At 43.0% G+C, this 24,812-nt stretch overlaps 1 protein-coding gene across 1 annotated transcript; it reads left to right on the top strand.

Moving 5' to 3' along the window:
- Positions 1 to 8,765: 8,765 nt before the first annotated feature.
- Positions 8,766 to 13,333, top strand: LOC109237913. Its single transcript, XM_019404309.1, has 3 exons — positions 8,766 to 9,117; positions 9,238 to 10,964; positions 13,253 to 13,333. Exons 1-3 carry the CDS (start codon positions 8,766 to 8,768, stop codon positions 13,331 to 13,333), a joined length of 2,160 nt encoding a protein of 719 aa, XP_019259854.1.
- The last annotated feature ends 11,479 nt before the right edge of the window (positions 13,334 to 24,812 follow it).

The raw sequence follows: 24,812 nt of genomic DNA, 5'->3' as shown, positions 1-24,812 counted from the left end.
AGGTGTACCCGAAATAAAAAGACCACTTGATGCATTTTACGTACTACTTGTACATTTATTTGCTTCGGCTTGCATGTTGATCGACTTCTAAAATAGGGAAGAAAAATCAAGAAAAACCAAGTTTGAGGTAAGAGAGAGAGAATCACCCGTTTTTGAAAATCCTGGTATCCAAAGCACCCCAAAATTCTGCCGAAATTTTGAAAAAAAAGCCGTTTCAAAATAAATCATATTTTTCTGTCACGTCGAAATTTTCCGAACTAGGAGAGTTTGATTCTCACCGGATGTGAGATACGTAGGCAAACTTCATCGGTTCCGGCCCACAATTTTCAAAAATCCAAAAATATTTTCCTTTACTTCCTTCTTTAGAAAAGTCTTTCTTTAAGACCCCAATTTTTTTTAAAAAAAATTCAAAAATATTTTCATTCTTCTTTAGAAGTTTTTCTTTCGAAAATTGAAAAGAAAATTCAAGATTCAAGAATATTTTCTTTAGAAGTCTTTCTTTCACAATTTTAACATAAAGGTCCAAAAATCCAAAGATATTTTCTTTCTTCTTTAGAAGTTTTTCTTTCGGAATTCCAAAAAAAAAAAAAAACTGAAACCCAAAAATATTTTCTTTCTTCTTTATAAGTCTTTCTTTCGGAAGTTAAAAAGAAAATCAAATTCAAAATCCAAAAGAAAGGAGTTAGTTTATTTACTTTATTCTCGATCTTCCTAAACTACGTAATGATCTGATTCATGCAGCGTCATGATACGTAGGTAATCCCCATAAGATTCGATCATAGCCATAAAATAAAAAAGGAGAGAAAAGAGTTGAGTGTAAAGAAAAGAGTGGCAAAAAAAAGAACAAAAGAGAGTGCAAAAATAATAAAAAAGAGCGGCAGGTTCAAAGCAAGAAATCAAGAGTGATTAAATGGAGGCAGAAACAAAAGAAAAAGGCGCTAGGAATCTAGTATAGTAGTAGGGTTTGCTATCTCACCGCGTTAGGCGCAATCATTGAATGGGAACTTTTCACATCATTCCATACCATCAGCTGAAGCAGACAGAGTGTAGTTATAGGGTGTGCTTCCACGAAGTTTCCACAATGATGAAGTTTCCATTATAATTCTTGGATTTTACGTATGAATTTGAGTTATATTAGTGAACGTGAAAATATTTTTTACACTGTCAAATGATACAATGTAGCAAAGTTAGTTAAGGCCGGGATAAAACATGCAACCGTTCAAACACATGATAAAAGCGTTTAACCATTTAGGTGCATTGCATCCCAAACGTGTGATTTCCTATGTGTTAAACTCTTGAAGCTAACAAGTTTGCTGTTGCGATTAAGTCCAGGAAGGTGGTTAGTTTGTTTGGCATTCTGGCAAGTCATCTATATAACACCAGGTCAAAACACAAGGCACTCATGGTTAGTAAAGAATCGAACACAAGTGTTTTTGACCCATCGAGAGAGATGGTGGAGTCTGAGCCGGGATTGAAAGAGGAGGTCCACAGGTTGAAGCATCAAATGGCAGAAATGTATCAAGCATGGATTAGGGGGCATCCTCCATCATTCATTTCCTGCCAACTATACAGAAAATCCTGCTTTCATCCCACCACTGTCACAAGCCCAAGATCCCACTATTGTTGATCTTTCCCCTCAGCATGCGCCAGGCTTTACCCCTTACCACCACTACCCCGACACTTCAACCCAAACTTTCCGTGCTCCACCAGCCAAAACAACTGCATACCCGGCTCCGACATCAACTCCTGTTTTCGTAGCCCCTCCATCGATCTTCTAGTGAACCGGGGTTCCAAGCTCAAGATACCTAATACTATACTCCAAAACCCACTTTCAAAGTACCGGATCCTTACTCCTACACTCCTCACTTTGAACCACCTATTGAAACTGAGAAACCACCCAAGAATGCGGAGCAAGAGGGGATATTTAGGAGAGTAAAAAGTCTGGAGCAATCATTGAGGAATATACAAGGGTTAGGAAGCCAAGTGAGTGTGGCTTACAAGGATTTGTGCTTGTTTCCTGATGTCCAATTGCCTGCCGGGTTCAAGATGCCCAAGTTTGACTTGTACGATGGGCATGGAGATCCCGTGGCCTACTTAAGAGGGTTTTGCAGCAAGATGAGGTGTGCTGGTGGGAAAGATGAGTTATTGATGGCATATTTTAGCCAAAGCTTGAGTGGTTAAGCGTTGGAATGGTACACCCGCCAGGACAATAGTAGGTGGTACACTTGGGATGACTTGGCTCAGGCTTTTACTCGGCATTTTCAGTACAACGTAGAAATTGTCCCAGATCGCCTATGCTTGAACAAGATAGAGAAAAAGCCTAGTGAGAGCTTCAGAGAGTATGGTTTTCGGTAGAGAGAACAGGCTGCACGGGTTAACCCTCCACTGGAAGAAAATGAAATGGTGGAGTACTTTCTTCAAGCCTTGGAGCCTACTTACTTTGGCTATTTGATCTCTCCCATAGGTAAGTCTTTCAATGAAGTGGTAAAGATGGGAGGAATGGTGGAAGAAGGACTCAAATCAAGCAAGATCATAAGTTACTCCTGTAACGATCCGGCCGGTCGTTTTAAGAATTAACGCCCGTTCCCCTATTAACTGCATTCCCCGTGTTTGTTTCTAGTATTGTGAGTTGTTCGGGTTGAGATCTTGTATTGTATGTAACGAGCGGCATCTTAAACACTTTTATATATTTTATCTTCAGATTTTATTAGTTTCCTCATTTGTTTCTTTCTTTTTGAAATTGTTAGGCTTACCTAGTCGTAGGGACTAGGTGCCATCATGACATGTTCACGGAGGGCGAACTTGGGTCGTGACAAGTTGGTATCAGAGCTCTAGGTTCATAGGAGTCATGAGTCACAAGCTGATTTATTAGAGTCTCGTGGATCGGTACGGAGGCGTCTGTACTTATCTACGAGAGGCTATGTAACTGTTAAGAAAATTTCACTTCATTTGAATTCCTTGTCGTACAAGATTTTTGGTATCAAAAATTCTAAACTTCTGTCTTCTATTCTCTCACAGATGGTGAGGACACGTGCTACTGGAGGTGTCCAGACACCTGCGCACCCTGCGAGAGTCGTCAGAGGTCGGGCCGGGGTAGAGGCCGAGGACGCACACGCGGTGCAGCCAGAGTACTCGCAAGAGCTGATACCGAGGAGCCACCAGCAGTTCCAGCTGGAGCCCAGGCGCCTGACACACCTACTGCTACTACTACTCCAGCTCTCCAGGAGACTCTTGCGTAGTTTATGAGTATGTACACCACTCTAGCTCAGGCAAGGTTGCTTCCCCTTGCTGCAGCCACATCCCAGGCCGAGGGAGGAGCACAGACTCCCGCCGCCCGCACTCTTGAGCAGCGAGTGCATGTTGAGCAGGTCCCAGAGATTATACCGGCACAGCCTGTAGCCCCAGCTCATCCCGAGGAGAGGGCAGTAGCTTTAGAGTAGGAGCAGAAGAGGCTTGAGAGGTTCAAGAAGTATCAACCTCCTACATTCAGTGGACTAGGATCAGATGATGCTCTGGGATTTCTAGAGGAGTGCTACCGTATCCTCCGTACCATGGGTATATCAGGATCGAGTGGGGTTTCCTTCACTACTTTCCATCTTCGAGGAGCTACCTATCAGTGGTGGCGTGCTTATGAGTTAGACAGTCTGGACGAGGCAGCTTCCCTGAATTGGACTCAGTTTTCAGATATGTGCCTGAGGGAGTATGTTTGTCAGAGCCTCAGGGGCACATGGCGCGTAGAGTTTGAGCATTTGTTCCAGAGTACTATGACTGTCTCAGAGTATGCTGTTCGTTTCACCCAAATGGCATCGACCTTCCTCAAAGTCCATAGGAGCCCAACTACGAAGTCCATGGTGATCCGCTCCCACTTCCACTCTGGAATCTCTATCTGCTGAAGCAATCCACCCGGCCTTTGGTGCTCATAGTTTACCTGTTGATAATTGAGGCACCGAGCTACAAACCCAACTATATCCTTCTTCGTCTGCCTCCACCAATAGTGCTGTCTCAAATCCTCATACATCTTCGCGGCACCCGGATGGATGGAATACCGCGAACTATGGGCCTCCTATAGAATCAAGTCTCGTAGCCCATCAACATTGGGTACACAAACCCGACCCTACATCCTCAATACCCCATCATCACCAATGGTCACATCTCTGGCATCACCCTGCAGGACCTTGTCCCTGAGGGCACGCAAATGAGGGTCATCAAACTGACACTCCCGGATAGGATCAAACAAGGAAAACCGAGAAACCACACAAGCAAGGAGCTGCCTAGGCTCCTAAAGATCCAATCTCACAAACTGACTTGGCTAGACATGTACCAGCTTTGGTTTCTGCTGTTCGCGAGAAGGTTCGCTGGTTTATTGAGGGACTCATTCCTAGCATCAGGTCTAGTATGGCTCGGGAGTTAGAGATGGATATTTCTTATCAGCAGGTGGTGGGTATTGCCAAGAGAGTAGAGGGTATGCATGCTCGGGACAGAGAGGAGAGGGAGGCCAAGAGGTCTTGAGAGTTGGTTCGCTATTCTGGTGCCAGTGCCCCAGCTACAGCTCGTCATCGTAGGGGTTATATGAGTCGCCCCGTTCATTCAGCTCTTCCAGCAGCTAGTGGTATTCCAGCTCCTCCTAGACCTCAGGAGCCTTATTATGCAGCTCCAGTATCTAGTACGCCTCCTGGCCCGAGCAGGTCACAGCCACCACGTCCTCCCAGAGCTTGTTTTGAGTGTGGTGACACACGCCATGTGGTGAGGGATTGCCCTAGACTTGGGAGGGGTGCACCTCCAAAGACTTCTCAGCCGCAGCGCGCCCCGCAGAGTTCTCAGGTTATGATCACAGCACCAGTTGCTACCCCACCTGTTCAGCCAGCTAGAGGTGGAGGTCGGGGAGGTAGAGGTCCCCTAGAGGGGGAGGACAGGTCAGATATTATGCCCTTCCTGCCTGTACTGAGGCTGACACCTCCGATTCTGTCATCACAGGTATTGCCCTGGTCTGTCATAGAGATGCATCGATTTTATTCGATCCAGGCTCCACTTATTCTTATGTGTCCTCTTATTTTGCCCCGTATTTGGGCGTATCTCGGGATTCTTTGAGTTCTCCTGTTTATGTTTCTACTCCTATTGGAGATTCTCTTATTATGGACAGCGTTTATCGGTCGTGTTTGATTGCTCTTAGTGGTTTTGAGACCATAACCGATTTGTTATTACTCAGCATGGTAGACTTTGATGTTATTCTGGGCATGGACTGGTTGTCGCCCCATTATGTTATTCTTGATTGTCACGCGAAAACCGTGACGCTAGCTATGCCGGGTGTACCGCGAGTAGAGTGGAGGTGTACCTTAGATCATACTTCCAGTAGAGTTATTTCGTTCCTTAAGGCTCAGCGTATGGTTGAGAAGGGGTGTGACGCGTATCTAGCTTATGTGAGAGATGTCAGTATTGATACCCCTACAGTTGATTTAGTCCCAGTAGTACGAGATTTCTCTGATGTGTTTCCAACTGATCTTCCAGGCATGCTGCCCGATAGATATATTGATTTTGGCATTGATCTACTGCCGGGCACTCATCCCATTTCTATTCCTCCGTACCGTGTGGCTCCTCCTGAGTTGAAGAAGCAGTTACAAGAAATTCTTGATAAGGGTTTCATTCGGCCCAGTGTATCACCTTGGGGTGATCCTATCTTATTTATGAAGAAGAAGGATGGTTCTATGCGTATGTGTATTGATTATTGCCAGTTGAACAAGGTTACAGTGAAGAACTGTTATCCTTTGCCTCGTGTTAATGACCTGTTTGATCAGTTACAGGGTGCTCGTGTGTTTTCTAAGATTGACTTGCGTTCAGGCTATCATCAGTTGAAGATTCGGGAGCCAGATATCCCAAAGACTGCCTTCAGGACTCGGTATGGTCATTTATAGTTCCTTGTTATGTCATTTGGGCTGACCAATGCCCCAACAGCCTTCATGCATTTGATGCACAGTGTATTCCGGCCATATATTGACTCATTCGTCATTGTCTTTATTGATGACATTCTGGTATACTCCCGGAGTCGGGAAGATCATGAGCAGCACCTGAGGACAATGCTTCAGACTTTGAGAGAGAAGAAGTTATATGCTAAGTTCTCGAAATGTGAGTTTTGGTTGGATTCTGTGGCATTCTTGGGTCACGTGGTATCTAGTGAGGGGATAAAGGTGGATCCGAAGAAAGTGGAAGCAGTGCATAGTTGGCCCAGGCCATCCTCAGCTACAGAGATCCGCATTTTTCTTGGCTTGGCGGGTTATTACCATCGATTTGTTCAGGGATTTTCATCCATTACAGCACCTATGACCAGGCTGACCCAGAAGGGTGCTCCTTTCCAGTGGACGGAAGAGTTTGAGGAGAGCTTTCAGAAGCTCAAGATAGCTTTGGCCACAGCTCTAGTTTCGATATTGCCTACCGGTTCGGGGTCTTATACTGTCTATTGTGATGCCTCGAGGATTGGCCTTGGAGCGGTATTGATGCAGGACGGTAGGGCGATTGCCTACGCGTCCAGACAGTTGAAAGTGCATGAGAAGAACTATCCTGTCCATGATCTTGAGTTAGCTGCTATTGTTCACGCCTTGAAGATCTGGCATCATTATTTGTACGGTGTGCCTTGTGAGATTTATATTGACCACCGGAGTTTGCAGCATTTCTTCAAGCAGAAGGACCTTAATTTGTGCCAGAGGAGGTGGTTAGAGCTGCTAAAGGACTATGATATCACTATCTTGTATCACCCGGGCAAGGTCAATATGGTGGCTGATGTTTTGAGTCGCCGGGTGGAGATTTTGGGGAGTTTGGCTTATCTACCAGCAGCGGAGAGGCCCATGGCGATGGATTTTCAGGCCTTAGCCAGCCAGTTTGTGAGATTGGATCTTTCGGAGCCTAGTCGGGTCCTTGCTTGTGTGGTTTCTCGGTCTTCCTTGTTTGACTCCAGGAGTGTCAGTTTGATGACCCTTATTTGCGTGCCCTCAGGGACAAGGTCCTGCAGGATGATGCCAGAGATGTGACCATTGGTGATGACGGGGTATTGAGGATGCAGGGTCGGGTTTGTGTACCCAATGTTGATGGGCTTCAGGACTTGATTCTAGAGGAGGCCCATAGTTCGCGGTATTCCATCCATCCAGGTGCCGCGAAGATGTATCAGGATTTGAGACAGCACTATTGGTGGAGGCGGATGTAGAAGGATATAGTTGGATTTGTAGCTCGGTGCCTCAATTGTCAACAGGTAAAGTATGAGCACCAGTGGCCGGGTGGATTGCTTCAGCAGATAGAGATTCCGAAGTGGAAGTGGGAGCGGATCACCATGGACTTCGTAGTTGGGCTCCCACAGACTTTGAGGAAGTTCGATGCCATTTGGGTGATTGTGGATCGGCTGACCAAGTCCGTGCATTTCATTCCTATATGTACCACCTATTCTTCGGAGCGGTTAGCGGAGATTTATATCCGGGAGATTGTCCGTCTGCACGGTATTCCAGTTTCCATTATTTCAGATAGAGGTACTCAGTTCACATCACGGTTCTGGAGGGTCGTTCAACATGAGTTGGGCACTCGGGTAGAGTTGAGCACAGCATTTCACCCCCAGACGGACGGACAGTCCGAGCGCACTATTCAGATTCTTGAGGATATGCTTCGTGCGTGTGTGATGGAGTTTGGAGGTTCTTGGGATCAGTTCTTTCCACTGGCTGAGTTTGCTTTCAACAACAGCTATCAGTCCAGCATTCAGATGGCACCGTATGAGGCCTTGTATGGTAGGCGGTGTAGATCCCGATAGGTTGGTTCGAGCCGGACAAGGTTAGATTATTGGGAACAGACTTGGTACAGGATGCTTTAGAGAAGGTTAATGTGATTCAGGATAGACTCCGTACAGCCCAGTCCAGACAGAAGAGTTATGCGGACCGGAAAGTTCGTGATGTTTCCTATATGCTTGGAGAGCGGGTCTTGCTACAGATTTCACCTATAAAGGGCATCATGAGATTTGGGAAGAAAGGAAAATTGAGTCCGAGGTTTATTGGGCCTTTTGAGATATTGTGGCGTGTTGGGGAGGTTGCTTATGAGCTTTCCTTACCTCCCAGCTTTGCAGGGGTTCATCCGGTATTTCGTGTTTCGATGCTCCGGAGGTATCACGATGATCTGTCGCACGTGTTGGATTTCAGTTCAGTACAGTTGGACAAGGATCTATATTATGTTGAGGAGCCGATAGCGATATTGGACAGGCAGGTTCGAAATCTGAGGTCGAAGGACATTGCATCAGTGAAGGTTCAGTGGCGGGGTCAGCCGGTCGAGGAGGCGACTTGGGAGACCGAGCAGGATATGTGCAGCTGTTACCCTCATCTTTTCACTACTTCAGGTATGTCTCTATACTCGTTCGAGGACGAAGGAATGTTTTAAGAGGGGGAGGATGTAATGACCCGGCCGGTCATTTTAAGAATTAACGCCCCGTTCCCCTATTAACTACATTCCTCGTGTTTATTTCTGCTATTCTGAGTTGTTCGGGTTGAGATCTTGTATTGTATATGCCGAGCGCCATCTTAAACACTTTTATATATGTTATCTTCGGATTTTATTAGTTTTCACATTTGTTTCTTTCTTTTCGAAATGTTAGGCTTACCTAGTCGTAGGGACTAGGTGTCGTCACAACATGTTCATGGAGGGCGAACTTGGGTCGTGACAACTCCGTCATAAAGGCAACCACGTAGGCGATCCAAGGTGGCACCGGCGGCGTGTTAGGAAAAAAGAAGAAAAAGGATGTTGCTATGGTCGTCTCAGGATCATGGCATGGCCCAAGAGGTTCACCTCACCATTACACCCAGCCTCGACCCCAACCTCAAGCCTATACCCAAGCTCCACATAATCCACCCCAACACTACTTCCCACCACAAGAACCTCAATATTCAATCAGACCACCCCAATATCATGTCCACCACGCACAGTCATATGCTCAACCCCCTCTTTACCCGCAATGGCGTGCTCTAACTCCACAAAATCCTTATCCACCCCCACAACCACATCGAAACCCAACTGGTCCAAGCTTTCGGCCGAGGCCAGACTATAGAAGAGAAAGGCAGCGGAAACAAACTTTCACCCTGCTTGGAGAGTCCTATACCAGTTTGTTTCAAAGGTTGAGGCAGTTGGACGTTTTGAGGCCGATTGAGTCAAAGTTACCAAATCCCCCACCAAAGAACCTCGATTAATCCCTCAGATGTGCATATTGTTCTGATGCCCCAGGGCACGACACAGAAAAGTGTTGGCATTTGAAAAGCGCAATCCAAGAGCTTATTAATACAAATCAAATTGTGATCCAGAGCCCGGAAGCGCCAAATATCAACCAAAATCCTTTGCCAGCACATGCAGAGACGCACATTATTGAGATAGTGCATAAGGATGGGGAACCCGAGAAGTCTTCAAAGTCTGTCATGATGATCCGTGCCAGTGAAAGTACTTCAGTTAAAACTCCAATTTCTACAAATGCAACACCCTCGACAGCTGAAGGGTTGACAGATAAGCTAAGCACGCCCAACGTGAAGCCGCCTTTATTAGTCGTGAAAGGGTTCCCAGATGATGTTGGAACAAAGCAAGGAAAGCCAAGAGTGTTCGTGCCAGGAGTAGCAAGTAAGCCTGTCATAATTGTGGAAGTGGCTCGCATTGCCCCTGTTGTTATTAAAGCAGTGACCCAGCTGACAGTAGATGATACCAAGGCTATTCCGTGGAATTACAAGCAAGTGATTGTAACTTATAAAGGGAAAGAAGTGGAGGAGGATGTTAATGAAACCGGAGGGCTGACTCGTTCGGGGAGATGCTTTACCCCAGAGGAATCGAGGAAGGCCAAGCCGTTCAAAGATAGCCCAATCCTAGTGAAAAAGCCAGTTACCGAAGAGGAGGCGGAAGAATTCCTGAGAAAAATGAAGGTGCAGGACTACTCCATCGTGGAACAGTTAAGGAAAACACCAGCTCAGATTTCTCTTTTATCATTACTGATACATTCAGACGAACACCGCCGGGCACTCATGAAGATTTTGAATGAGGCCCATGTCCCTGATAAGATCACGATGAACCATTTGGAGAAGATTGCTAACAAGATATTCGAGGCAAACAGGATCACTTTCTCAGATGACGAACTTCCCCTGGAGGGTACAGAACACAATCGAGCTCTTTATCTCACAATGAAATGCGAGGATTCTGTGGTCTCGAGGGTCCTAGTTGATAATGGTTCCAGTGCAAATATTTTCCCTCTCTCCACTCTCCAAAAGTTGAAAATCGATACTGAAAGGATCCACAGGAACAGTATATGTGTTCGTGGTTTTGACGGAGGGGGAAAGGATTCTGTTGGCGATGTAATGCTCGAACTGACAATAGGGCCAGTCGAATTCACTATGGAGTTCCAAGTGCTAGATGTGGCCGTTTCCTACAATTTATTCTTGGGCAGGCCCTGGATACATGCTGCCAAGGTTGTCCCGTCTTCTCTGCACCAAATGGTAAAATTCGAGTGGGATAGGCAGGAAATAGTTGTGCACGGTGACGAGAACTTACGTGCTTACAATGACACATCCGTCCCGTTTATTGAAGCTGAAGATGATAAAGGGCCTTGGGTCTACCAAACTTTCAAAACAGTGTCAGTTGAGAAGATTCCGGAGGGGGAATTCATTCCAGGTCCAAAGCTAGCCTCCGCGTCCGTCATGGTAGCAAATGAAATGCTGAAGAATGGTTTTGTGCCGAGCAAAGGTCTGGGTTCATCTCTACAGGGTATCGTGCATCCAGTGTGTCTACGTGAAAGTGTGGGTACATTTGGTCTAGGATTCAAGCCCACAGGGGAGGAGGTGAAGAGGGCTAAAAGGTTGAAAAACAAGGCATGGTCACTCCCTAATCCTGTTCCACACATCTCCAGGTCCTTTGTCAAGCCAGGGGTCGTAAGGCGCCCAATGTCAGCGGTCCCAATATGGTGGAAATTGGGGAAGGTTCTAGTAAAGCAGATGTGCAGTTCGTTGGGCCAAAAGTGAAGCTTAGCAATTGGAAGGCTACTCCTCTCCCTACTCGGAAGGAGTTTTGGTAGTTTGCTTTGTTTTCCTTTCTATTAATTGGGTTATTCCAGGATTGTAATCCAGATTTTCATTTTTCGCTTGTTTTGATGTACAAACCCTTGTATCCTTTATTTTCAATGAAATGCAATTTCCCATTTTCCATTATTCCTGATAGTGTCTCATTTTTGTCTTTCTTTGTACAATTCTTTTTATACTGGTTTCAATGACATGATATGCATGAGGAATTTTCGGCCAAGTCTTAAAAGCCAATATAACTCTGAAATAATAATCCAAGAAGTCGAGTGCGATGATGAAACAGATGATGAAGAAGCGGCATTTGAGGAAATTAGTAAAGAACTAAATCATTTTGAAGAGAAACCCAAGCCTAATTTGAATGAAACTGAAGCAATCAATTTAGGAGATCCAGATAATATCAGGGAAACCAAGATAAGTGTACACCTGGAACCACAAATCAAGGAAGAAATAATCAAAGCACTGTTTGAATATAAAGATATCTTTACATGGTCATATGACGACATGCCGGGTTTGAGTACTGATTTGGTAGTTCATAAATTGCCAACTGATCCGGCATTCCCTCCTGTCAAGCAAAAGTTAAGGAAGTTCAAGACTGACATGAGTGTGAAGATCAAGGAAGAAATCACAAAACAGCTTGATGCAAAGGTCATTCGGGTCACTCGATATCCCACTTGGTTAGCTAATGTTGTGCCAGTACCAAAGAAGGAAGGTAAGACCAGGGTATGCATTGATTACCGCGATCTCAACAAGGCAAGTCCAAAGGATAACTTTCCATTGCCGAATATCCATATTCTGATTGATGATTGTGCCAAGAATGACATCGGGTCTTTTGTGGATTGTTATGCGGGATATCACCAGGTCCTGATGGATGAGTGTCACACCTCCTTTTTCACCCGAGGGGTATATAAGGGAGTTTTTCTAATTTAAGTAACATAAATCGAAATGGGATTATTTTGTTTATTCAGAGTCGCCACTTGGGATATTTATGATGGTGTCCCAAGTCACCGGTTTATTTTAAATCCCAAATCGAGGAAAATCGACTTTATTTAAAAGTCTGCGAAACCAGAAAATTAGGTAAGGAATTCTGTTAACCCGGGAGAAGGTGTTAGGCATTCCCGGGTTCCGTAGTTCTAGCACGATCGCTTAACTATTAATAATTGGCCTAATTATCTGATTTACTACATGTTTTAAACCTATTGTCCATTTTTATTTTATAACCTCTTTTACTTATTTATGGAATTATTTCTGGAACAAGTTACGATTGTCGTACACTTGTTTGTTTTGGAACACATTGCAAATCACGCTACATGAAATGCACCCCCGATTTGCGACATATTTATTTTATTAATATTCAAAGTTGGGGATTATGTACCATGACTATGCCACAGGAACCGTACCCATAGTCACGATAGTTAATTAATCACGCCTAAAGTATTTCTACGAATATTCAGGTTTTTCTAAGCTAATTTGATTTTGTTGTAAAGTTCATGGCAAACGTACAAGGATAGAATTCAATTACTTTTGGGCATAGTCTAGCATCAACGGTAACATGCCTGAATTATGAGGGAAAAGGCCCAATTGGCTACTTCGTAAAACTGGCCCAATCACGATTCTTTAAATAACTGGGCCTATTGCAGTTCCGTTTTCAGTAACAATGAAATTCACTAAAAAAATATAAATTTTGCCTAAAATCCCAAATTTGGTTCATGCAGAAGTAAAAATCAGAAAATTGTTTAAATTTTCGAAAATAATTATACTACTGTGATTTCCAACGTAAACAAAAATCTTGGAGTTTATATTAAAATCCGAAGAGGTAAAATCCATATTTGGGGTCAAGCTATTGGGCTTAATGCCCAGGCCCAATGGCCTAGGCCCAGACTCGTTTGAGATCATTTTTTCCAACTGGGCTCATTAGCGAGTCTGGCCCAATCTGAATCGTAGAAATAGAAGCTTAATTTTAACAACTGGCCCATGGACTTAACTATTGTGACATTACAAATTACACTAATAAAGAAGCATTACTATAAGAAATAATGTAAAGGCCATTTGACAATCAGAAGGAAAAATTACATCGGAGTACTTAATACATGAATTACTACAACAAATAACTAATCTATTACATCAAAGTTCCATTTTTAAAAAAGTAAAGATGTCAACTAATTCTATTACAATCTTTCCGGAATGGACAGCCTAGTGAACATTCACTCATTTTGGATATAACTGATCCATCAAGCTTAGTTCACCACATGAAACCATCAATTTCAGCATAATAGCAACAGCCAAATTCCAGCTTTTGGCTTTCGAAATATGCTGATTTGGCCAACTAGTGACCAAATCCGCAAGTTATAGCCCATAGGAAACATGACCTCAAGCAAAACACTATGTTATTATCATGTGAGCAGAAGAAGAAAGAAAAAAAACTTCAGCAATCAATGTTCAGAATCAGTATAAAATTTCAACTAAAAATTTCAAACTTGGCCATTTTTAAGAGGGAATTACAAGTATCAGGATACCAAACAAGGTGTTCATACTAGTTCATTTCCACCCTTGAACTCACATAGCTAGGTTCATAACAATATAAGAAACTACTTCATGAAAAGAAACACTCATTCATCACATATAATTTGCAATTTTTTGTCTTATAATATTCAAACAAAGCAGTACATGAGGAGAGCTAAACTCAGTACCTTGAAAACAAGTAAAAACCAGCAGAAAAGCAAGTGAAAATGCTGGCTGAAAACTTAGAGATCATCAACCATAACCAAACAGCAGCAGTAGAAACCAGCCCAGAAAACCAAGAATCAACACTCAAACTTCTCAAAAATCAGAGTACCAGAAGAACTAGCCTAGAAATCTAACTAGAAAACTGAAGTTTTTTAACCAGAAAAGTTTCAGGGATTTTTCTTTGTATTCTGAAGTTTTTTAGGTCAAGATATGCTAATGAATTATGTTCTTAGAATGAGGGAATAACTTTCCTTTTATAGGGTATGCCAAGATAGCATCAAAATGGCATATTCTACCCTAAACTCCCTAAGTGTCAGATAGTACTACATATTTGGACAGCTGTCTATCCTTTTCGGCCCAATTCCAGCATTTTTCATTCTGGAAATGGGGATAGTTGTACAAATGCTAGAATCTTCTGATTTTTACCTAATGTAAAACCCAATTTTAACCCTTCAATTACTGATTATTTCATTTATACCCTATATTCTGATCCTATTTTGATTCTAGGGATTCCCTTAGGACCTTCTAGAACCAGCTAGGTAATTCTACATCGGGTTCCTAAACTTGTTTTAATTGCCTCTTTAAATCTGAATTTTAGGCTTATGGGTACCTAAGGTTTAATTCAAACCATTGAATACCTAACTAGTAAATTAACAAGTTAATTTTTAAACAAGAACACAGATTTTAAAACCTATGTCTAAAAACAGTAATCAAGACGAAACAGAATGATGAGGCCAGGACAACCTAGAAATTAACCTAATCAATTTGCAAATCCAAAAAGTTAATCAATTAAGCTAATGTTTCTAATGGCTAATCAGAAACGGGTCCAATAGATTGTTAATTAACTTGGGTAAAAATATTCTAATCAATTTGAAACAGATACTGAGTGTAAGACAAAAAAACATAAGGTAGAAACAAACATAACAAAAAAATGAAAAACAAAACAGTCAGGCAATTTGTTTAAAACCTAAAAGTTAAACCTAATTCAACTAAATTCATGCAATCAAAATTAAACTTCAAATAAAATTCAGCATGTTTCAAACAGTCTAAACAAACAGGTACGAATGGACAAAATCAAACCAAAACTGAAAGAGACCTCAAACATGCAGGCTTCAACAATAAAATAAGTGTAAAAGAAAGCAAAAGGCAAAAAATAAAAAGAAAAACGGGAAAGGAAATTACCTAAGGCTCGTATAAAATCGACCAGTTACGAACTCAGCCATTTTTATGGGGAAGAACATGAACTTAGACGGCCATTAATCGACTGTTCTTAACAGGAACAATCGATTAATGGAAGTCTTGGGTTCATATGACCCAAAACTGACCAAGAAACAAAAGGGGAAAAATTAGGGTTTCTAGGGTCTCAGATCTAAAATGCGAGAGGTTGGGACTAATTCAAAGGGAACTATGGTGATATATAGAAAGAGGAGGAGGAAACGGTTATGGGGTGTTAAATTGGTGAGGTTTAGAGGTGGTCCGCCGCCGTGAGGCGATTTTCGGTCGGCGGACCACGGCGAAGACGGTAAAGAGAATCAGGTCGGCTAGGGTTTCGTTGTTTGGGAGTGGGAGACGAAAGTGAGAGGGGGTCTATGGGAGGTGGTCCTGGGGCGAAACGGGGTCGTTTTTTTTGGGTAAGTGACTTGGACCGGGTGGATTGGTCTTTGGGGTTGGTGTTTTGGATGGGGAAAAAGGAATTGGGCCACCAGATTTGGTCTCTGGGTGGCCCAAATTCGAAAGACCGGTCTTTTGTTTTCTTTTATTGCCTTTTTTTTCTTTTTCTTTAATTAAAATCTAACCTAATTAATTAGATCCTAATTTAGTCCTGATTATTCTAAATTATAAAATTAAGCTAGTCATCTATTTTGTGTTATTTAAAAATTAATTAATCCTAAGTTAACAAAGAGGGAATTATTAATCCAAAATTAAAACTAAAAATGTAGAAAAATGAATGACACATTTTTTTTGTGATTTTATATTAATAATGAAATTAATTAACCAATTAATCCTAAAATGTGAACATAAAATTTAATATGCAATGCATGATATTTTGACATTTTTGGGGCATTTTTCATGATTTCAACAAAATTAAATGTGCACAAAAATACAAACAATTAAAAAAATCCTACAAAATTGAAAACAATTTGGAAAAATCTATTTTCTTTAATTTTGTAGGAGTAATTCTAATAGGGCAAAAATCACATGCTCACAGCTGCCCCTCTTTGCTTGGAAACACGAAGAGTTTTCGGGCAAAGATAAAATGAGCAATTATGAGCGATTTTTGCCCGTTTGGATCCTCCCTGGGAAGCATTTTTTTGAAAAAAGTCTGACCGAACCTTGCTTCGGAGGTTGCCTACATATACTTGGATACAAATGAATCAGGTCAGTGTAGTTCTGGAAATTTTGGTAGCTGGGACTACCGAAAAGCTGTGATTTCACTGCTGTTGCTGTTGTTTCTAGCTGCTGAGCTCCTTATTACACCAAAGTCGGAATGAAAAGCTAAACTAGCTAAGCCTATCAGCTATGAATTACAAGATTCCTATCTATAAACCTTCTGGAGCTTGATCTTAAGTCTTGACTGGACGCAGACTCTGATCTGAATCTTGATGCTTGTTAGCTGCAGGTGCTAGTTCATTCTTCTTCAGTTTTTGAAACAAAAATGGGGACTTACAAGGCTTGCGACTTCAATCATGTCTTGAGCAGTCCACATCTTTTTTCGCCTCTGCACTTTGGGTTCACTTATTTTCTTTTATTTCGGAGCGAGACTTCTTCTTTTGGTCGCCTCGAAACTTGTGCCTCAAGGTAAAAACCTGCTCAGTCACCAAAACAAACAAACGAACGAAATTTTTTGCCCCAGTTTTCACTTGGAAAATTTCGTGAGTTATTGTAACAAAAATCTAAACTATTTCTTTATTGAAAGCAATAAAATCAGGACTGTGTATCCTTGGGAAAAAGAGATTAGGGAGTGGGGACCCTATATCTAAAATGAAATCAACTGGGGATTGGAGGCCCTAAGTTGAAAAGATTACCAGGTTATGCTGGCATCAACTAAGGAGTGGGACCCTATGTTGGGAAAAGATTACCAGGTTATGCTGGCATCAACTAGGGAGTGGGACCCTATGCTGGAAAAGATTACCAGGTTATGCTGGCATCAACTAGGGAGTGGGACCTTATATTGGAAAAGGTTACCAGGTTATGCTGGCATCAACTAGGGAGTGGGACCCTATGTTGGAAAAGTCATCGGGTTATGCCGGAAAAGTCATCGGGTTATGCCGGAAGAGTCATCGGGTTATGCCGGAAGAGTCATCGGGTTATGCCGGAAGTCATCGGGTTATGCTGGAAAAGTCATCGGGTTATGCCGAAAAAGTCATCTAGTTATGCCGAAAGAATCATCGGGTTATGCCGGAATCAACTAGGGAGTGGGACCCTATGTTGAAAAAGACGTAGCTAGAGATTGGAGACCCTATGCTACCATGATTTTGAATTTTCTTCTTCTTCTTTCATTTCATTTTAGCATTTTTTATCTAAGAAAATGAATAAAAATGCAGGAATGAATTTGGAGGAGACTTCCCTTTAATATTGATTATTGCTGCAGAGCTATTTTAGTCTCTGCGCGGTTTCCTTTTGTTGCACCTGCTTCTTGCTTTTGGATTGCACTTGTTTCCTGTTTTTTCAAACAAAGAACAATTTGTTTGTTTAAACGGTGATTGGTTTTGTGGCCTTGAGCGTTTCAGTCACTTGATCTTGGCCCAGCTCTTTCAATAAAAATCTCCATTGCTCACTTGCTCTTTGGAAATTGGTTTCATTTCTAAACCCGGGGATCTTGACTTTTCCCAAATTCCACATGATGATTAACCCATGTGGGGCTTGGCCTTTTCCATCTTATTTTGCCTTTATGGGCACTTGACTTTGATTTCCTTTTTTCAAGAGTTTTTGACTCTGGAGCATCGGCCATCATGGCCAGTCGAGGTCGACTTGATGCACCTGCTGAGGCTGGGTGCTTTCTTGAATATTAGATTTTGTCAAACAAAACCCTGTAAGACCAATCTTGCCATCTTTTCTTTCTTTGTATTAGTTTCGGAGGAGAATTAGACCGAAAGCGATTCAAAGAAAAGTAAACAAAGGACATGATAATGAATTTTAAATGAGAAGTGTCCCTTTCGGGGAAAGGAAAGAAGGACTTATCTGGAGTGCATGCAGACTTCAATAGACATGACATGCTTCTTGGACTGGATACCCGATCTGCGCAAACCATCCAGACTCTCATAAACCCATCATAACCCATAACTCGAAACCGAGAAACCTTGCCAGGACTCTATCAATGCCGATGGTTGTAAGGGATCCCTTTTTCGATCAGTGGCGCCATTTGCGGGTTTTCACCATCGCCTTATGGTGCCCATGTGGGTTTTTACCAATAAGACTCTCTCACTTTATTTCTCTCATTTGATTGTATCAGATCCAAATAGCCAACATCATCCAATTCTGAACATCTTTAGTGATTGATCGGAAGGACATGAACAGGATTTAGGGTAAAGAAAATTTGGATTGAATTACAACTTTGGAACCTTTCAGGCGAACCATCGCCGAACTATTATAAATTCTGCCCGAGTTTTACTTTTGGGGAAATGTGGATTTTTGTTTCGGTGTGACTGAACCCCGGAGAGAGGCTGCCTACGTATCCTTTCGGAACAAGTCAAACGTAGATCAGGGAACTTTGTTTCTGATTTTCTTTTTGTTTTTTAACAACATTTTGGGTTCCAAAGACGGTAATCAAAGAAAGGGTAACCGACTCAAAGGGTTTGCAAAAGGTTAACAGTGTTTGGGTAGCGAGAATGAAAGCCTTCGTCATCCCAATCAGAGAATATCTGTACCACATAAGGGTTAAACGTAATACCTTTTGACCGCGTCTGCATTGACAGCTGTTTCAGGGTCATTTCCTTCAATGTCTCCTAAGTACAACGCCCCTTTCGGCAACAATTTCCGTATGATGTACGGACCTTTCCAATTTGGATCAAACTTTCCTTTTGCTTCCTTGTGATGCGAGAGAATACGTCTCAAAACGAGTTGCCCCACTTCAAAATTCCTAGGCCGCACTTTCTTGTTGTAGGCACGGGCCATTCTTTGTTGATACAACTGCCCGTGGCAAACTGTGGCCATCCGCTCTTCATCAATCAGGGTTAACTGTTCTAGACGGGTCTTGACCCACTCATTATCCTCAATCTCAGCTTAAACGATGATTTGAAGAAATGGAATTTCAACTTCTGCGGGTATTACGGCTTCAGTACCATAAACCAATGGATAGGGTGTTGCTCCAACTGATGTGCACACAATTGTGTGATATCCCAGTAATGCAAACGACAACTTTCCATGCCATTGTCTAGAACTTTGAATCATTTTCCTGAGGATCTTCTTGATGTTTTTGTTCGCTGCTTCCACAACACCATTAACTTTGGGCCGATAAGGGGTAGAATTCTGATGTGTGATCTTAAATTGTTCGCTATCTCCCTCATCAAATGACTGTTCAAATTTGCAGCATTTTCCGTAATGATACTTTTAGGAATAGCAAAACGACAGATAATGTTGGAATGCACGAAGTCCACCACTGCTTTCTTGGTGACGGCTTTGCGAGTGACTGCTTCAACCCACTTTGTGAAATAGTCAATGGCAACTAAGAAGAATCTGTGCCCATTTGAAGCTTTTGGCTCGATTGGCCCAATGACATCCATACCCCAAGCAACGAACGGCCATGGTGCCGACATAGGGTGCAATTCTGAAGGCGGTGCATGAATCAAGTCACCATATACCTGACACTAATGACATTTTCGGACAAAACTGAAACAATCCTTTTCCATGGTCATCAGTAATAACCTGCTCGAAGGATTTTCTTTGCAAGGACGTATCCGTTCATATGGGGTCCGCATACTCCTGCGTGTACTTCGTTCATGATTCTTCCGGCCTCTTGGGCATCCACGCATCTTAAAAGGTTCAGATCTGGAGTCCTTTTGTACAAGACTTCTCCGCTCAAGAAGAAACTACTGGCAAGCCTTCTAATGGTTCTCTTTTGCTCTCCACTAGCTTGTTCAGGATATTCCTTTGTTTTCAAGAATCTTTTGATATCATGATACCATGGCTGAACATCTGGTTCCATCTCAATTGTATTGCAGTAACCATGTCTTTCTCGGATTTGGATTTCCAATGGTCAATGTGGACATTGCCTGGATACGGCAGCATCTAGGCCAAAGTAGCTAGTGCATCGGCTAACTCATTGTGAAACTGAGGAATGTACCTGAACTCGACGGATTTGAACCGCTTGCTAAGATTTTCCACATGTTGTCTGTATGGAATAAGCTTGATATCTCGGGTTTCCCATTCACCTTGAGCTTGTCGAATAATCAAGTCAGAGTCTCCCATGATTAACAATTCTTCCACATCCAGGTCAACTGCCATGTTCATACCCATAATGCAAGCTTCATACTCAGCAATGTTGTTTGTATAGAAGAACCGAAGCCGGGCTGTGGCCGGATAGTGCTGACCAGTGGGCGAAATCAAAATTGCCCCAATCCCGACACCTTTTGCATTTACAGCTCCATCAAAGAACATTTTCCAAGCATTGGTGTCTTCTGGAATTACCTCAATCGGACTTACCTTCTCGTCCGGAAAGTAAGTACTCAAGGGTTGATATTCATCATCAACATGATTCTCAGCTAGGTGATCCGCCAAGGCTTGAGCTTTCATTGCTGTGTGGGTGACATAGACTATGTCAAACTCGGTAAGCAGGATTTGCCATTTTGCTAACCTCCCGGTGGGCATTGGCTTTTGGAATATGTATTTCAAAGGATCCAACTTGGTAATGAGATAGGTGGTATAAGCCAACATGTAATGCCTAAGCTTCTGAGCGACCCAAGTTAGGGCGCAGCAAGTTCTTTCCAACAAAGTGTACTTGGCTTCATAACTAGTGAACTTCTTGCTCAAATAGTATATGGCTTGTTCTTTCTTCCCGGTCACATCATGTTGCCCGAGAGCATATCCAAAAGAATTCTCCAACACTGTCAAGTACAAGAACAAAGGCCTTCCAGGCTCGGGTGGGACCAACACGTGCGGAATCGACAGATATTCTTTGATTTTGTTGAAAGCTTCTTGACATTCATCTGTCCATCTAATCGTCGCATCTTTCTTCAATAGCTTAAACATGGGCTCACATGTGGTATTCAGCTGAGCAATGAACCTGCTGATGTGATTCAATCTTCCCAACAGACTCATAAGCTCTTTCTTGGTTTTTGGAGGGGGCAAATCCCGGATAGACTTTATCTTCGTTGGATCTAACTCGATGCCCCTCCGACTGACTATAAATCCCAACAATTTCCCAGACGTCACGCCAAATGCGCACTTAGCTGGATTCAACTTCAAATCATACTTACACAGGTGCTCCAAGAACTTCCTCAGATCTCGCACATGGTCATCCTGCGTCCTAGATTTAACGATCACATCATCCACATATTCCTCGATTTCCTGGTGCATCATGTAATGAAAAATGGCGGTCATTGCTCTCATGTAAGTTGCCCCGGCATTCTTTAAACCAAACTGCATGACCCTGTAACAGTAAGTACCCCAAGGTGTGGTGAAAGCCGTCTTTTCTGCGTCTTCTTAATCCATCAGAACCTGATGATACCCAGCATAATAATCCACGAAAGACTGTATCTCATGTTTGGCATAGTTGTCAACAAGGATGTGGATGTTTGGTAATGGAAAGTTGTCCTTGGGGCTTGCTTTGTTCAAATCACGATAATCAACACACACTCGAGTTTTCCAATCTTTCTTTGGCACTGGGACCACATTAGCCAACCTTGTGGTGTATCAGACCACTCGGATCACGCCCACTTTCAACTGTTTGGTGACTTCTTTGATCTTGTCACTGATGTCTATATTAAACTTTCTCTGCTTTTGTTGGACAGGTGGATAACCGGGATAAGTTGGCAATTTGTGCACCACTAAATCAACACTCAGTCCTGGCATATCGTCATAAGACCAGGCAAACACGTCTTTGAATTCGAACAAAAGTTGGGCTAATGCATCTCTAGTTCTTTCATTAGCGTTAATGCTTATCATGGTTTCCTGGACCTCTTCCGGACTACCCAAATTAACTGGCTAAGTTTCATTTAAGTTTGACTTAGGCTTATTCTCAAATTGTTCCAGTTCTCGGTTTATTTCCTTAAAAGCCTCATCTTCATCATATTCTGGTTCTTGATTCATTATTTCACAATTAGAAAATGTATTGTCTGGGCATGAATTGCGCAAGCATGTCATGTTATTTAAGTCCACATTATTAGAACTGAAAAGAGAGATAAGAAAAAAAAAACAAAAATCAGAAAGAATAAAGAAAGAGATTCATAGACGATGAAATCATATTGATTTCATTTCATTGAATTTGAAGATAGGAGGGTTTACATTGGAATCTAAAAGACAATAAACTAAAAACATTCGAGTTACATCCTGAAATAACTCGGAATGCAGAAAAGATGGCAAGACTGAACTACCGGGATTCCCGTCTGACTGGGAATGGAGTAGCCTTCCAATTTTGAAGCTTGGCATTCGGCCCCACATACACCTCAGCGGTGTTGAGCCTTCACCCGGCTGGACCATATGAGCCTCATATAACATTTGCCTCATCGGTCCACAAATGTCCTCAATTTCTTCGCTCGTGAAGGCCTCGTCTTCTTCTTCTATGTACCTTGGCATAACAAACATTCTGGAGAGATGCGGGGTTCCATGATTGACGCATTTGACAAGAAGTGTTGAGGACACGGGGTTCCTTCCTCACACTGGTCCGCGACCACGATCTCAAAAGCTTGGTAGACTCTGTGCTCACTACCCTCCCTAGCCTCCAAACATGGGACTGACGGGTCCCTGTAGGTTGTTGCTCATCTTCTCCGTGGACCACGATTTCTTGGTCTTCATGTTCAAACTTAACCATTTGGTGGAGAGTAGAGGGTACGGCTCCTGCAGCATGGATCCAAGGCCTTCCTAGGAGAAAATTGTAGGAGGTGTCCATGTCCAAAACCTAAAATGTTACTTCAAAATCCACAGGGCCGATGGTTAGGATCAAATCAATCTCCCTTATCGTATCCCTCTTGACGCCATCAAAAGCACGTACGCAAACATTGTTGGGTTAATCCTTTCAGTCTCAATTTCCATCCTCTCTAAGGTTGAGAGAGGGCAGATGTCAACCCCAGATCCGTCGTCCAACATAACTCTTTTCACATAGTATCTTTCACACTTAACAGTCAAATGAAGAGCTTTGTTGTGGGCATCCCCTTCGGGAGGCAAGTTATTTCGGCTGAATGAGATCCGGTTGACTTCAAAAAATCATTCCGCCATTCTTTCCAATTGTTCAAAAGCGGTCTCGACCGGAACATATGCCTCATTAAGCGTCTTTAATAGCACTTTCTGATGCTCATTTGAGCTTATCAACGGGGACAAAAGTGAGACCTGAGAGGGGGACTTCCTGAGTTGATCAATCACAGTGTAGTCCGAGGTTTTCATCTTTCGGAAGAATTCGTCTGCCTCCTCAGCACTGACTGGCATTTAAGCGGAAAACGCTTCTGCTTGGTCTTGTTCAATTCTTCCAAGTTGAGGTACTTCCCAGACGGGTTCGTTTCATTCACTTCCCCCATGATTTCCTTTCCCTTGTACGTCACCACTTCTTTATTGTAGTTCCAAGGGACGACAGTGGGGTCCTTCATGGGATTCTGTGGTGCGCGGCTGATAACCACGGGCTCAGTCAGCCTGGATGAAATTATCGGCCCCCACGCCACATAAGTCCCCATTGGTACATAAATCTTTGGTACCTTCAGCATGACCTTGTTTTGCTCAAATCTTTTGGGAGGACTCAACACAAGTTTTCCTTCCTAGGGGCTCTGGGAACGTAGAGAATGGCATCTTTATGAGGTACTGCCCCTGTCTTGGCTTCCACAGCCTTTTCTATGCTTTGAGGAGTGGATTTGTTGTTCTTCTCATCCTTAGCTTGCTTCGCCGCCGCTTTGGGTTTCTTTTCTACGTCGGCAATAGCAATGATAGCTTTCAAAGTCGGGTCAAACTCTTTGTCCTCACAGATCATCCCAATAACTGGCCCGTTGTTGTGAGCCGGCAATGGGTTATTGGTTACATTGGGGACTTCCTCATCCCTCAACACTACCCGCTTCTGTTCTATCATATTCTCGACCGCCCTCTTAAGGGTCCAATAGTCTTCAGTGTCGTGCCCTTCTGCCCCTGAATGATAAGCACATCGGGTACCTGGTCGGTTGGAGGGTGACTCTGGGTTTTGCCTGTTTGGAGGTACGGGTTGTAACAAGCCCATTTGGACCAATTTTGGGAAGAGGCTGGAATATGATTCACCAATGGGTGTGAAGTTAGTTTTTCTGGGTGGTTCATGGGGACGGGCATTATATGGGTAATTATTCTGTGGTGGACGAGGATTATATGGGGCTTGGTGAGGCGGGTTGTTTCTGGGAGGTGGAGCTCGGTTCTGATTGTAATGTTGTTGCGGCCGGGCATATGGCTGGGTATTCATTACTGCATAAGGATGAGGAGTCATAGCATATGCTGCATCTTGGTGGGGGCAGTAATGTTGCGAGGTGCTGGAATGGGAACCAAAGTAACCTCGGGGTGGACGAGGATTTCTCAAACTTGAAGCCATCATTGCTCCCTCTTCTTTCTTCTTCCGATTTGCTACACCCCCCGACCCGCTCTGGATAGCTTGGGAAGTGGCTCTTATAGCTGATTGGCTCATGATGCGACCCGTTTTCAAGCCATTTTCCACCATTTCTCTAATCTTTATGGCCTCTGCAAATGGCTTGCCCATGGCAGACATCATGTTTTGGAAATAATCGGCCTCTTGGGCTTGTAAGAAGACACTGACCATCTCGGTCTCATCCATTGGGGGTTTTACCCTGGCAGCCTCTTTACGCCACTTGATAGCATACTCTCGGAAGCTTTCTGAGGATTTCTTCTTGAAATTAGACAAAGAGCTTC

Source organism: Nicotiana attenuata, unplaced genomic scaffold (assembly GCF_001879085.1).
Source record: "Nicotiana attenuata strain UT unplaced genomic scaffold, NIATTr2, whole genome shotgun sequence".
NCBI classification, from domain to species: domain Eukaryota; kingdom Viridiplantae; phylum Streptophyta; class Magnoliopsida; order Solanales; family Solanaceae; genus Nicotiana; species Nicotiana attenuata.
Note: the sequence above shows the minus strand (reverse complement) of the source record. Positions and strands in the feature narration are given on the sequence as shown.

Bases quoted from the DNA above. Each gene is read 5' to 3' on its own strand.
- LOC109237913 (XM_019404309.1), top strand. From the start codon at position 8,766: ATGGTCGTCTCAGGATCATGGCATGGCCCAAGAGGTTCACCTCACCAT. The intron at 9,118-9,237 runs GTTTGTTTCAAA...CTGATGCCCCAG, and splicing joins GCTTGGAGAGTCCTATACCA to GGCACGACACAGAAAAGTGT. The intron at 10,965-13,252 runs GTTCTAGTAAAG...CGGAATGGACAG, and splicing joins TATGGTGGAAATTGGGGAAG to CCTAGTGAACATTCACTCAT.